General features: G+C 51.6%; 1 protein-coding gene across 1 annotated transcript in view; it reads right to left on the bottom strand.

Moving 5' to 3' along the window:
• Positions 1 to 3,987, bottom strand: part of Fife (regulating synaptic membrane exocytosis protein fife) — a 29,174-nt gene extending 25,187 nt beyond the window's left edge. The window contains exon 1 of the mRNA XM_018640200.1: positions 3,952 to 3,987. Within this exon, the coding sequence (XP_018495716.1) occupies positions 3,952 to 3,987 (36 nt within the window). The remainder of the gene's footprint in view (positions 1 to 3,951) is intronic.
• Positions 3,988 to 13,020: the final 9,033 nt, after the last annotated feature.

Here is a 13,020-nt window from a genome sequence, read left to right as displayed (position 1 = left end):
ATCCGCATACGTGGGGACGTCAGAATAATTTGTTTTCTAGCATGGATAAGCATACCTGTACAGAAATAGGTTTGAGGCTCGGGAGAAGAAGAACATGGGTATACATTATATATCTGTGAGATATAAAGACCATGTACATCTGAGCAGTTCTGATCAGAACGAAGCTTTCCCTGCGATAGTCAGCCTCAGGAACGTCCCAATCTACACTCCCCCTCCTAGAGTGCGAGTCTCCCGAGGATCTTGCTTTCGTTATCCACGTCAGTGACTGAAGGCCGGAGCAGCAGCCGATGGGAGACACTGCTCACAGCCGGCGCCTTCGGAATTATTCCGGAAAATCATCTCCTAGGGGTCTACGGAGTCGACGTTGTCGAGAATGACTGTTCTCCATTGATGTCGTCCTGGAAGCCGTTTTGACGTAGAACTACCTCTCTAAGAAAAATGTGACGTATCTTGTGACGGATGCACGAATGGTTCCGGATTAAGAGTTTCGAAATCGCGGAAGGCTTTTGAGGCGACATCTGGCAAGGAAAAACTATCAGAGAGGCTATCGAACTACGTCTTCGAAGAACCACCTCTGAAACCTTTAAATCACCTCACTTATTGAGGATCATTGAAACTAAACGTGGTGCAGGATGATCGATTGTTGTACTCGAAGGTGCCGGCGCAAAGGATCGTGCCACTGAGCTGACGATCTTGGTACGAAAGCGACGAACACATATCCGGGTATCGGGCTATCGGTATCAGCACATCGTCTACCACGCATCGCTAGGCATGTAAATGTTTCGCGGAAAATTTCCGCCAAACTCGCGGGAATTCGCGGCCTTCATTGAAACTCTATGGGGAGTAGACAGAAATTTCCGCGAAAATTCGCGGAAAAATCGCGGTCCGCGAAAAACTTAAATCCCTACGCATCGCTGACGACAGTCGAATTTTCGCCGCGCCCCACTCATCTCGCGTACACCCGCATACGCGCCGCCGCATGGCCACCTCACGACCAAAATGTATCATCCAGATGATGAAACCATATAGACAGGATCCGGCTTCGGATCCGATTCGGGTGCTCAAAGTTAGAAAGCTGAATCTCAGCCATGCAGGATTTGCACGTCGAAAAGGATCCATTCCAGTCGACGGCTCGCAATTTCGACTCCCCCTTTTTACTGTCGGCTGAGAGTTTCTCAGATCTCTTATTCCCTCATCATGAGGCCCTAGGAACTCTTGAGGTTTTGAGCAAGGTACTACTACATTCCCGATTCGCTGAACGAGGGCTCGGGACTACCATCCGGGTTTGAACCATAATGCGATACGATTCCATGGATTAATTCACGGCCTCGCCCGAGTGCGGCCGGACCTGATCGTCTGGATCGGGACTTCATGAGAATAGAAACACATCGTTGAAGACCCAGGACTCTCATGCGGGACCAAACTCCATCGGCTCCACAAGAATTCGTCCGAATATCATCCTCCGAATCGAGAATTGTGATTATAGGAACATATCGTTGAGGATCCTGGATTTTGCATCCGGGATCGAACCTCTTTGGCTCCGCAAGGGTGCGGCCGTACTTCATCGTCTGGATCGGAACTTAAGATAAAACTTATCTTTGAAGACCGCAAATTGGAATCAATAATCAGGATTCATCGCGAATCGATATTTTCATTCCACACTTCAGCTATCAAAAACTCGATCCCATAATCATAGATGGAGTTATGAGATTTCTATTTTGAATAAATCAGAGATAATAATCATAGATTGAAACGATGGATCTATCATCGATTTGCTTCATAGACTTCATAAGTCCCCTCGAGCACTCTGACGTAGCTCTACGCAACCCACAGGTTTCGCATCAAGCTAAACCTGCACAGATTTCTCTCTCCTGAGTCCGTTTCTCGCGAGAGAATCGAGTCTCCTTGCATGGTAACACCTTCCAGGGAGACAAATCCCGATTCCGGTTCCGAGAGGGGATCTCCTGCCGAGAAGAACCGATCATCGGCCCGGTTTCCCTGGGCAATACTCAAGCATCGATCGCTTAATCAGATGCGAGCAGGATTTTCTCTACGTCGGTCAAGCACAGACAAGTAAGAGGAATAGTACACAGTCGTCATTGCCAGTAGGAGACGTATGATATCGAAGCCCGCGATCCAGCACATCGGTAACGAGCAGCAAGGGTAACACTGGCGAGGCATCAGCATCAACGACTGCGGGGGACCGACAACTCTCCGAGGATGCCGTCAGATAGTGCGACATCGATCGCACGACGGGAGGCGGCCAGAGTGGGAAGCCGCTGGACCGGTACGAATGGACACTCTCGGGAAGGAAGATATCAGAGGCAGATGTCAAAAAGGCCGAAGTGCAGAGGCACGACCCGTGACGCACAGCACAATGCGCCTGACAACGTATGTACGCGGCAACGGATCAGGTGTACATCCGTAAGCCGACACACGTAATCGATATAAGCACCTCTTGGCTGGAGCGACGGTATTCTTCTCGCGTCCTGCTAGGTCTCGCCAGCTCTGGGAATGCGCTGGTTTCACTACGCCCCGAGTTATGCTGCCGGAAGGGGTTAGCCCAGCGAACGCCATCTGTTAGAAGCATGATGCGTCATCAGCACGACCGTGACAGTGCTCTGAAAGGGGCTTCTTCGAAGACCTCTGAGAATGCTCCGGAATGCTTGCCGCGAAACTCGATAGCGTCGCGTCCCTAGACGGAATGCGATCCTGAGCTAAGTGGCTAAATCGGGTCAACAATCCCACGCAATAATTCCGAATGCTAGCAAAGCCGGCATCGCTCTTCGGTGACGCCGGTGGAGTTCAGGGCCGCTGCAAGTGCTGGTCTATTTATAGTTTTTTTTTCCGCTCGACGTCAAAGCTGTCGCTCCGGCGCTGTATCCAGCATATAGTCGTCGTCAACGACATCGGCGTCGGAGCGTTGTTATATGTAGCATCAGCGTTTCAAAAGGCCGGCAGCGTAGTGTGCAGGAATGGCGAAAAAGCTGACTGACTCGCGCTACGGCGAGACGGATCTCGCAGAGAGGCAACAGCTGCCGGAGCTTGCAAGCGCAACGAGAATCTCAGCTTGCTCGTTGGCTGTCAGCTGTGGCGACGGCTGCCACCTGTTTTCTTCCTGGAGGAATGGATTGAAAGACGGACATATCGGTCCACTCCCCCATCAGACGGGTTGTCTAGTTCTCCGAGCGTCCAGCCCGTCTGTTCGCCCCCTCAGTGCCCGAGGGTAATCCCTGCGAACAGCGTTCTCACCACCTGCAACTTCCCACGCGAGAGACTTCGTTCGTACTGGCCTCGGTGGGCCTTCACCGTTCGTCTCTAGCTCAGCCATCACTCTTAGCTTCTACCTCGCACCTCGTGGTTAGATGAGTTACCTGTGAGCGTGAAGCCACGGTTTGGATGCCCTCTTTCTTCTCGAGAAACAGCGAACGGACCGCGATAGTCAGCAACAGATTCGCATCTCCCACGATGCTGAGAGGAATAAGTGCGGATTTCGGAATGAAAAGCATGCCCGTCTTGCCCGGAAAGCTAAATCACTTCTCCTTGCGGAAATATTCCACGTGATCTGCCGATGAAGAGCTAAGCTCGCGTATTCGGCCAGAGAACCTCAAGGAGAAACTCTCGAATCATGGGCAACCGCAGAGTCCGGCTCCAGCTTTGGAGAGCGAGGATGAATTCATTCATCCATTCCCCGAACGGACGAGGAAATTTATGCTAGCAGAAACTCGAAACGTTCCTTTTAGAGTCAAAAACTTTCTATTTTCGGGGGAAACCTGAGGACTCGACCTTGACCCGAGAAGAAAGAGACAGGTCTCATCTGACAGAACTGCTGCTCAGAGTGAGCGGAACAAGGAGGCGAAGAGAATGTGACCGACACGAGTGGAAGACGTCGAGAATCAAGGAGTTGCTCCAGGGAGGACATGAATGAGAATTGCGCCAAAATCGACTCACCTTCTTCACGAGGGAGACCACGTTGGTCGCAATCATATTGAGGTCTACTTCCGTCTAGGCTCAATCAATCACATGGTTGGGTTCCTGCAATAGGACAAAAATATATTATTCCAGCAAAAATGAATTTTTCTTCGATAACAATTCGGTGGAATCGCCCCCATGTGAGCGGGGTCGCCCGACCCTCGAATGATTCATCAGAGGATCAGAGGAGGCTAATGCGAGGAAGCCATCCTATCGCGCCTCGGCTCGATCTCCGGTTGGAGTGAGCGAGAGTGGGCCGGCAGTCTTCGAATTATCCCCGACCTTCCACAATGCATAAGCTCTATTAGAAGCCGCATGGCTGTTCGGAATGCGTGCTAAGTCGAGTCACTCAGAACCCCGCGAGAAAATGAGCGATTTCAAAACGTCCCCAGCGCTCCCTTATACTCATCTCTTCATTTCGTAAAGCGCAATTCCCTGCTAATTTGAGCGTGTGGTGTCAAAGGACCCGTGCTCGTTTGTAAACGAGCTAAGGAATGGGCGGAGAGAACCACTGTGCTCAGGAAGGATGTCGAAGTCGGGGGACCGATCGACGACAATCATGAAAATCCTTCCGGATGAATGATTGCAGCCAACGCAGTCGGATCAGTCCGCTCTTAAGGCTTTCAGAATGAGTCGCAAACTCTCTCCGAGCGCGGTTCCTCGCTAGGGGCTTCGTCCGCGGTTGTGCCTGCTCATCCATCGCAGGGGAAGCCGGAAAAGGTATCTCGTGACGAGAGATGAATCCGGATCGTTCCCGACGAGCTGAGAACGTCCAGTCGGTTCCGAAGACGGTCCGAAATCCCCTGAAGAGACGTTTGAGTCGATATTGGGATACGAGAATGCGTCCTTCGATTTCCTGAGGCAACTCTTCTGGAGAATTCCATCGTGAGATCGTGCGCGTCAATTTTCGGCTTGTAGCTGTTCTCCAAGGTCGCCGCTTCGGTGGACAAGCGGAGCCCGTCTGGGAAAAACCGACGGCACGGACGAACGATTCTGATGAAAGCCAGCCCTGATAAATGGGGGAGTTTCGAATCTTCGCTTCCTCACTCGACGACTGCTGACTCACACGTCTCGCGGAGATCTAGAATTTGGTTCCTAGTCTCCTCACTTGGTCCATTCTGTGACTCGTGCTAATCTTCTCTAGGGAAAACGCTCCGTTCCGATCGATTGCTTCTCTATCCAAGGCTCCGCATCGGAAGTCAAGTTATATTCTGAGCGTCGACTCGATCTATAGAGCCTCCTGCTGATTCCTGATATCTCCCATCGAAACAGGAGGATACAGAACTACGATTCTTCCTCGAACACACGAGAGAACGCTCGATGTCCCCACAGCCTCCGGTGGCCGAATGAGCACACAAACGATACATTCGAGCAAGACGGCCGCTCGTTCTCCGAGTCCTTTCTTGGGGGTTCAAGAGGGATTTTCTCGCCCCTTTTCGCTGTTTTTCTTTCCGACAAGCGCAATGACGGTTACAGGGTGCCGAGAACAGGGCAATCACGGGAACTCCCCGGAGAGATCATTGCCGCCTCGACTCCTCTATTTCCAAGGAAGACCACGTTTTGTCTCGGGGCTCTCGTCTTTTCCACCTGACTAAAAACTTGCTCATTCCTCCGAAAGAAATTCCGCTTCAGATTCGCGAGTCCTGCTCTTTTGGAGACATCTATCAGTTGGGGCTCCCATGCCGTTCCACCGAGACCCCTGCTCCGTTTTCCCCGCGCATGCTTGCTTCCGGGCGCGAGAGCGATGTTTCGCAGGCTATACGCATTCGGGACCAGGAACGCATCATGGACGTCACTTCCGTGCCAATGAGAGAATTCCTCGATCCTCTGCGAGTCAAGCGCTGGAAGAGGTGGAAAGATTTCGCCGTCACTCGCGATCGGATCCTTCCACCTACTCGACGTGCGGTACATAGAAACATCGGAAGGAGAGAGGCTTCGAGGGCTCAGAGGGAAAAAGATAAATTTCACTTCCCGATCAGCGGAAATCCTGGATTTCCCCGAAGGCTCTAGGCTGTACTAGCTCGAAGCGACCAATGTCGGTTGTGCGGAATCTGCAGCGAGCTCCTCCCTCTTGAGGGAAGAACTGCTGCAGATTCGGGATTCGAGAAAGCGGCCGGGGACACCGCTTGTCCGGCCTTGGACAGCAAGATATCCTTGACGTTTCTTACTCAACTGAATTAATATTCAAAGTTTTCTGAGAGAACACACGCATGAGAATCCACCGAGTTCCACTTGGCAGATCCGCCGTCCCGCCAAAGATTTTTCCCAAGGAGCTGACTGTGAAAAAGCTGCCTCTACATGGGCTCCGGAACCCTTCTTGACTCCACTCAGGAGCTCTCAGACATTTATTATTCTCCCCCGGTAGCGTATGGGCTCAGGAGCGCTCCTGCATGATACTCATGTGAATGATAGTAGGCCATTTTTTGAAGCAGTACAATCGGATGTGCCAAGAACTCGGGAGTAAACTTTGGAGGAATAATGTCAATGCTCTGTGAATGAATTCCTAGTATTATCATGGCCGTTCGAGGAGCTTCCCCGTCAGAATCCACCTCTTCAGTCGTCCTCGCGAAGGTTCGTTCCTGAAGTTTGCATTCTTATCCGTCCGTCTAGTTTCCCGCTGCTCCAGATGAGGAGGCTGGTTCTTTCCCTCAGCCGGGAAAATCCATGCAGCAGAATAGATATGAATCAAATCGGATGATTTTTCCCCTCCCGCGAGAGCTTGGCAGAAGAGTAAAGCAGTAGGTAGCGATGAATCAGCGAGATGATTTTCTACGAGAGAACCGTAGATAAGCACTTCATTATAAAATGTTGCCGAACTCATTCGGGGATCTCGCCGTCGAACCCTTCGATTTCCTTATACCTCTTCTTATACCTCTGCCGGGAAAATCGCTCGTGGTGTCGGAGCTTATCCATCTTCTTCCAAACTTCCCGCCGTTCGACGTTTCGTGACTGTATATCCCCGCTCGCACAAATATTACGAGGAGCGGAGCCCAGATGAGTAAGATTGTTTCCCTTCCCAGAGGGGATCGGCAAGGTAATAATGCGTGGCAAGCGATCACGAAAAACAGCGATAGCGGCACAGAGTTGAGCCCAATCTCCCTCTCCGCTAATCGCTTGAATTCAAGAACCTCCTGAGGAAGCCGTGGGTCTCTTGAGAGCTGTCGTTAAGTCCGGAGCCCGTAGGCTTTACGTGGAGAATTCTCCTCTCGATTACACCGGGAGGAGTTCGTCGTTCATCGCCGAGAGATGAAAGAGCGGAGAATACAGAATAGTTTCTCTGATGCCGATTCCACAAATCTCTGGTGACAAGGGTTCCTGTGATGTCTGTGGTGGAGGTAGCTCATCTCCCGCGAAGGATTATCAGAGCGGTGGGTGGATTGGAGCTCCATGGATACTCTGTTCACAATCCCAGCTTCCACTTTCGGATGGCGAATGCATATCTGTGAAGTGAATCGTATAATTCGAGAAATTCCCTCGGGCTTCGAGTTCGAACTGACTGCAGAAATCGACAGGCATTTTCGGGAGTCCCTTCTCCCTGAAGAACCCCGATTAGTTTCCGGCCGGACTCGAGTTCCTAATTACCGATGCCCGTCCCCAGCGGGGGATAACTTCCTATGGGAACTATGGGAATATTTTCCCATGCATCGATCTTCTCTTTCCAAGTGGCGAGCTACAACCTGCGACCTGCGACCCGATATAATCTAATTTCATCGAGTCCGAGCCCACGCTCGAGCAACTGGTGCTCACATCGGAATAAGCTCTAGGAAGGTTTCGAAATCCGATGCGGCCGGTATATTTTTCCACCAGAGCGAGCAGCGTACGCTAAAGTTTCCGAGAGTGGATCGCAACATTTGAAATCGCTGGTCAACTGCACGGTCCCGCGACAGGACACGGTCGACGAGACGCAGTCTGTGACGTCAATAAATCCATCCATCCATTCAGAGATTTTACCTGTTTATAATATCTATACATATATACATATACATATATAATATACCAGCCGTGCGGGCGCTCCGCGCCAATCCTTATGCTGCTGTATCTACAGGCATTCACAGGAATCTCCATGTAAAAGACTTTGGCGCATCGTTCCAAGTCGGCCGGTGGGAATGCCGTCGAAACATGATGCCGAGATCATTTGAGATTGCGCACTTCGGCATGTTTCTGTCGGTTTTTCACCCGTGAGATTCTGAGGGATCGTGTGCCCCATCAGACTATTCGTTATCGGTTATCGCCAGATCTACGGTCCGAATAGAAATGTCACGGACAGGAATCTAAAGCAAAACTCCTCCTAAGCATCTGTTCTTCGAGGATAATTTTCATTTAATTTCTTCACTACTGAGAGGAAGAAATGATCGAGTTGGATGACGTCATCCGAGGCATTTTTCCTTCTACCTATCTATCCATCTAGGTGGAAAGAAGTTTCCTTTCTTCCGGTAAGTACTCCGTAAGAGAGACACGAAAAATCGAAAGAAGATCAACTTGCACACTGTGGCGTCATCTCGCATCCGATGAGCCTATTCGGGAACGGAATTAGGGGAAAGGAAGCGTCGAAAAGTCGCGAACGGACAGACGGACACAGCGCTTTTATTATAGAATGGAAAAAAATAAAAAAATTATAGGGGGATATGGGGATACTATATATACTATTACATCTATATATATTTAAATGCTCGAGTTTTCAAGACTAAATGAAAAGAAATCCCTCCATCTTCCGTGGCCGGCACGAGTTCTCGAATCGGAGCTCACCCACGGTCTATCGTTCCTAGGCCGCAACAGGTGGTTGGCAGAACATTCAGTCTCGTACAGCTCTTCTATTCTATGGGCCATGAACGTGTACTAGTACATTCAAGTCCTGACCTGTAGTCCATAGGTTCCGCGAGAACACTGAATGCCTGGCTAGCTGCATATTCGGAACCGATTCCCGCTGTTGTATAGAAACGGAGAAAAACAGGGTGAGCGCCTCGGAGGCCCGAACGGCTTTGCGGAGACCCACCGCAACGTCGAAGTCCTTCGATTCGAGAACAGGATTCGCGGCCCGCTGCCGTCTGCGGGAGTGGGGGTTACTCCGAATACAGGGGAGGGGGCAAGGAAGGAAGCTTGTAAAGAGGATTTACGATCTACCGGTGGACGGCTGGACGGGAGTGACTGCAAGCGAGAAGCCGCAGCATGAGCTTCTGGAAAAAAAGATGCTGAGAGAGGATGGCTTGGAAGAAGAGGCACGCAATGTGCCATCGGAGAAGAGCCGCCACAAGAGGGACTGTCGTTCGGCGCGGCGGCTGGATTAGTCACATCGGCAGACGAGAGCGCGGGCGAACGGGACCATTTAGGAATTTCCCCCGCAGGTGGAAACTTCAGGGAGCGAATGCTACATGAGACTTTGTGTGTAATCCCGCCCCTGGTTCGAAAGCTCGGAAATGCCGAAGACCGGCCCTGCATCGCCCTAGGGCTCCTGGGTCCGTTCAGGCCTGGTGGGAGGGCAGAGAGTAGTCAGACTCGCTCGAGTCGCATCGGAATGATTCCGCTCGGGGACGGTAACTTGCCGACGATAAATATGTTCTTGACAATAACCGTATGCCTGAGTTCTCGCCGAAGGGACACAAGGGATGCTGATCCCGGTCCGAACGATCGAGGTCTCTCCTCCTCCCCGACGAGCTCGGTCCGTCGTCGCGAAAAGATCGCAGCAGTGAGCCCGCCCACGCGGATCGAGGACATCGATTTGGAGATCAGTTCGGGCAAACGGGAAGCCGCCTACCTTGGCGCGAGACATGTGCGGGCCGGGTCCAGCGTCTCAAGGTCGCTCAAATCAATTATGGATAACTTCACTTCTGCCAATCCGTCTTTATTTCTCCCGTCTAATGTACTATTCACCCGCTCGCTCGCTGGCTCAGCCTTCCTCGTCGATGCGGTCTTCCCGTCCTTTCTGTCGAGAAAACTTTTACCACGCTCGAGCAATTTCTATTCCCTCAATTTCCCTCCGACCTGGACCACGCTAAGAGCGGTCGCGATGCGGGACGACGGCTATCGGAACCTCTCGAGGATGATTCCGAATGGTATGGAGCCGGACGGCAACTGTTTCAATCGCCGTCTCCTCCTCTCCATCAGTGAATCCTTCCCGATGAATTTGGAAACGAGTCCAGGAATTTTCAGAGGCATCATTGCAGCAACGATTTCCGGAACAAAGTGAGCTATCGATTAGGAAAAGTGACGGCTTCCGTTCGACTGAGGAACAGTGCGGAGGTAGGAATAATCCGCTTTGCATCGCTTCAACGCAATGACGACAACAACATGTCATCTCCGACGACGGCTTTTATCGTCTAATTCGAAGAGGAACAGCGAACAGCTAAACAGGGAACGCATCGAATACTTCGGGTACCAAGTTTTTGCTCCACGCATTGGAAGCCGATACGACGAGCTGAGACGAACGGGGAAGTTCTCCCGCGCAAGGGCTGCGCGAATCGCTTCATGGTTCCGATTTCTGCGAGAATGGTTTCGAAAGTTTTACGTCTTTCCGATCGCGTAACATGTTCACTAACCCCCATCACACATCAGATCTTTGAGTTCCAGGGATAGTAAAAGAGCTCCTCGAGCTTTGTCGGGGGTCCGTGTTGTTTGTCCTTCCAGTGCTTGTGACCTGTTTAGATACGATGCAAAGTCTCGGGCACGCCGATCTTCAGAGAACTCACAGGCTGTCCGACTCGCTCGTCCGAGAGCTCGTTGGAGCCGCTCCGAGAGACTGCGAGTTCGTCTTTGAAGTAGTATGCGAGGTTTTCTTTGAAACACGAATGACCCTAACCCAGATTTGCTTTCTCTGCCTCCGTGTTTTCCCGGGACTCACTGAGCAGTTCGGAAATTCCGCCTTATCGCTCGCGTGCAATACCCGGGCTACGTTTGAGCGAAGAGGGAAGGATACCCTCTGCCGTCGAACCGAAATTAAGTTTTGGCGAACGTCTCGAACTAGTAGTGTCAGCCGGAAAACGATTCTAATTCCACGTTTGACGACGTAGCCTTCTCGGAAGCCACTCTAATATAGCACTGGACATTTGTGACAGCTGGACTTGTCCAGGGTTCTGTGATTGCGGCCTAATCTGGTAGAGTGGGGGGTGATTCGCTGGAAGCGGACCTCTGTTCGGAAGTTCCTCTCGAGGGGAAGAGAGGGATGTCCCACTCCAGTTCCATCGAGAGAGACAGGATCGGACGAATCGCAATCGAGGAAACCACAGCCACCAACAATCGACGGGAGAGAGCAATAATTCTCGGGAGAAGCCTGAGCGGGCAGATAGATACACGCAACGACGATTAGCTCGGAGCCTCTCGCGGATATTGGACCATGTCACGAGTTATTGGAATACACCCAAGGTCCGACGGATCAGCTTGCTGAGATAGGGAGATTGATGGAAGCGGTGGGCATCGCGGTTACCGCGTTGTTGTTGTTGTGGTGCGAATAAACGAGAGTCAGAACCTCAAGCAATACTCACTGAGTCTCTACCTCGGAAAGTTCATCTGAATCCTCACGCGAACCATCCGCTCGACCGACGGAGCGGGAGCGAGGTTTCCTGGCCTTCCAGTGTCGCATATTCAACTCTCTTCAAGAACTCTCGATCGCGGTCCAGATGCGGAGATTTCCCTCTCGCCGGGTGTTCCTTTTTCATCCCGTATTCCAAGCAACGATAGCTTGGGATTCTGCCGTGCGCTTTCATCCCGAGTCTCATTACGCATGATCCCGTTTCTCTCTTCGGGGGACTTTCCCTTGTGCATGTAAGATTTGAATTTCAAAGACAGGGAAAGCAGCATTCTCTATTCCCATGCGGGCTGCGTGGGTCGATTTGATGCTATAACCTGGCTTCTCAGATCTCGCGTATATAATGTAGGATGTTATCGTCATCGAGTTGAATTCCTGTGCGCGAATGTCCTTTTTCAATAATAGATCAGCTCCAGGTAATCAGGGCGAACGAGTCGCTAGGAGCTCCAATTCCGGCGTAATGTCCTGCAGGGAGCAGCGAATTTGCTCACTGACTGAGTAAATCGCTAGATCCTATCCGTGGGAAACGAACGTCTCGGAGCGTCCCTCTGAACGGGAGTCTCGACTGAAGGGGAGTCTCGACTGAAGGGGAGTCTCGGAAAACAACGGAATCAATACCCTTCGATTCGGAGGGCCGTACTGGCCACCGATAATGAGAGCGCAGCCGTCACCCGTGGGAAGGGAAGAGGGGGAGCGTCAGAAAGAAAAAAGATGAACGAGACCGGAGTTTCATGAAAAACCGTCGTCGGAAATTCCATCCACGTGAGCTCCCCGCCCCACATCGCTCGTCGAGTATTCACAAACTCCGAAGATTTTAATTCGGGAGTGACCTCGACAACGCATTCCCTCCCTTCCCTCTACGTCGTCCGGACGTAGATCCACCGGAGACGTCGTCCGGAGAGAAAGAATTACTGCTCCCACCGGGCTCGGCGAAGTTTTTCGGAACTCGAGCTTTGAGGTCTTTCTTGTTCCCGCTGTCCGACATCGGTGACCAAGCGGAGCGCTCGCTCGACATCTTATTAATCTAGGCTGTGAAATCGGTCTTGCGTCAAGTGAGTGACCTCAACAATTTTCCACCCACAAACGAGCTCGTCGGCTCGACACTGAGCTGACCAGAAGATACGCGTTTTATTGCTGTACATTCAGGCAGGGTGGCGGGATGATAGATCCGAACGCCGTTTCCTAGACTCCCCTTGTTTCGCAGTTCTCCCCGCCAGGAGCCGAAACAGTGGAAGTCACTCGACCAGCTCTGGGCAACCGTCGGCGCAAGCCAGCGACCTTCTAGTGAACTATGTACCTACGTTTCGGGGATGCGATTGCTCATCGCGTATCGGGAGTGAGAATCGGCACGCCATGACATGAGATTATCGGGGTCTCATTGACTGGGGGAATAAATTCCCTGCGGGGTCTGCCTTCCAGGTCTCGGGTACAACTAGGGGAGCTTGCCGGGATGAGCGTTTCAATCACGTCTCGTCGGAGAATTGAGACAGATAGAGTCTCGGAGGAGATTCATTCCTTCTCTCGAGCTC

This window comes from Galendromus occidentalis, unplaced genomic scaffold (genome assembly GCF_000255335.2).
Source record: "Galendromus occidentalis unplaced genomic scaffold, Mocc_1.1 scf7180000075612, whole genome shotgun sequence".
Taxonomy (NCBI): domain Eukaryota; kingdom Metazoa; phylum Arthropoda; class Arachnida; order Mesostigmata; family Phytoseiidae; genus Galendromus; species Galendromus occidentalis.
This window is presented reverse-complemented; position numbering and strand designations above follow the sequence as displayed.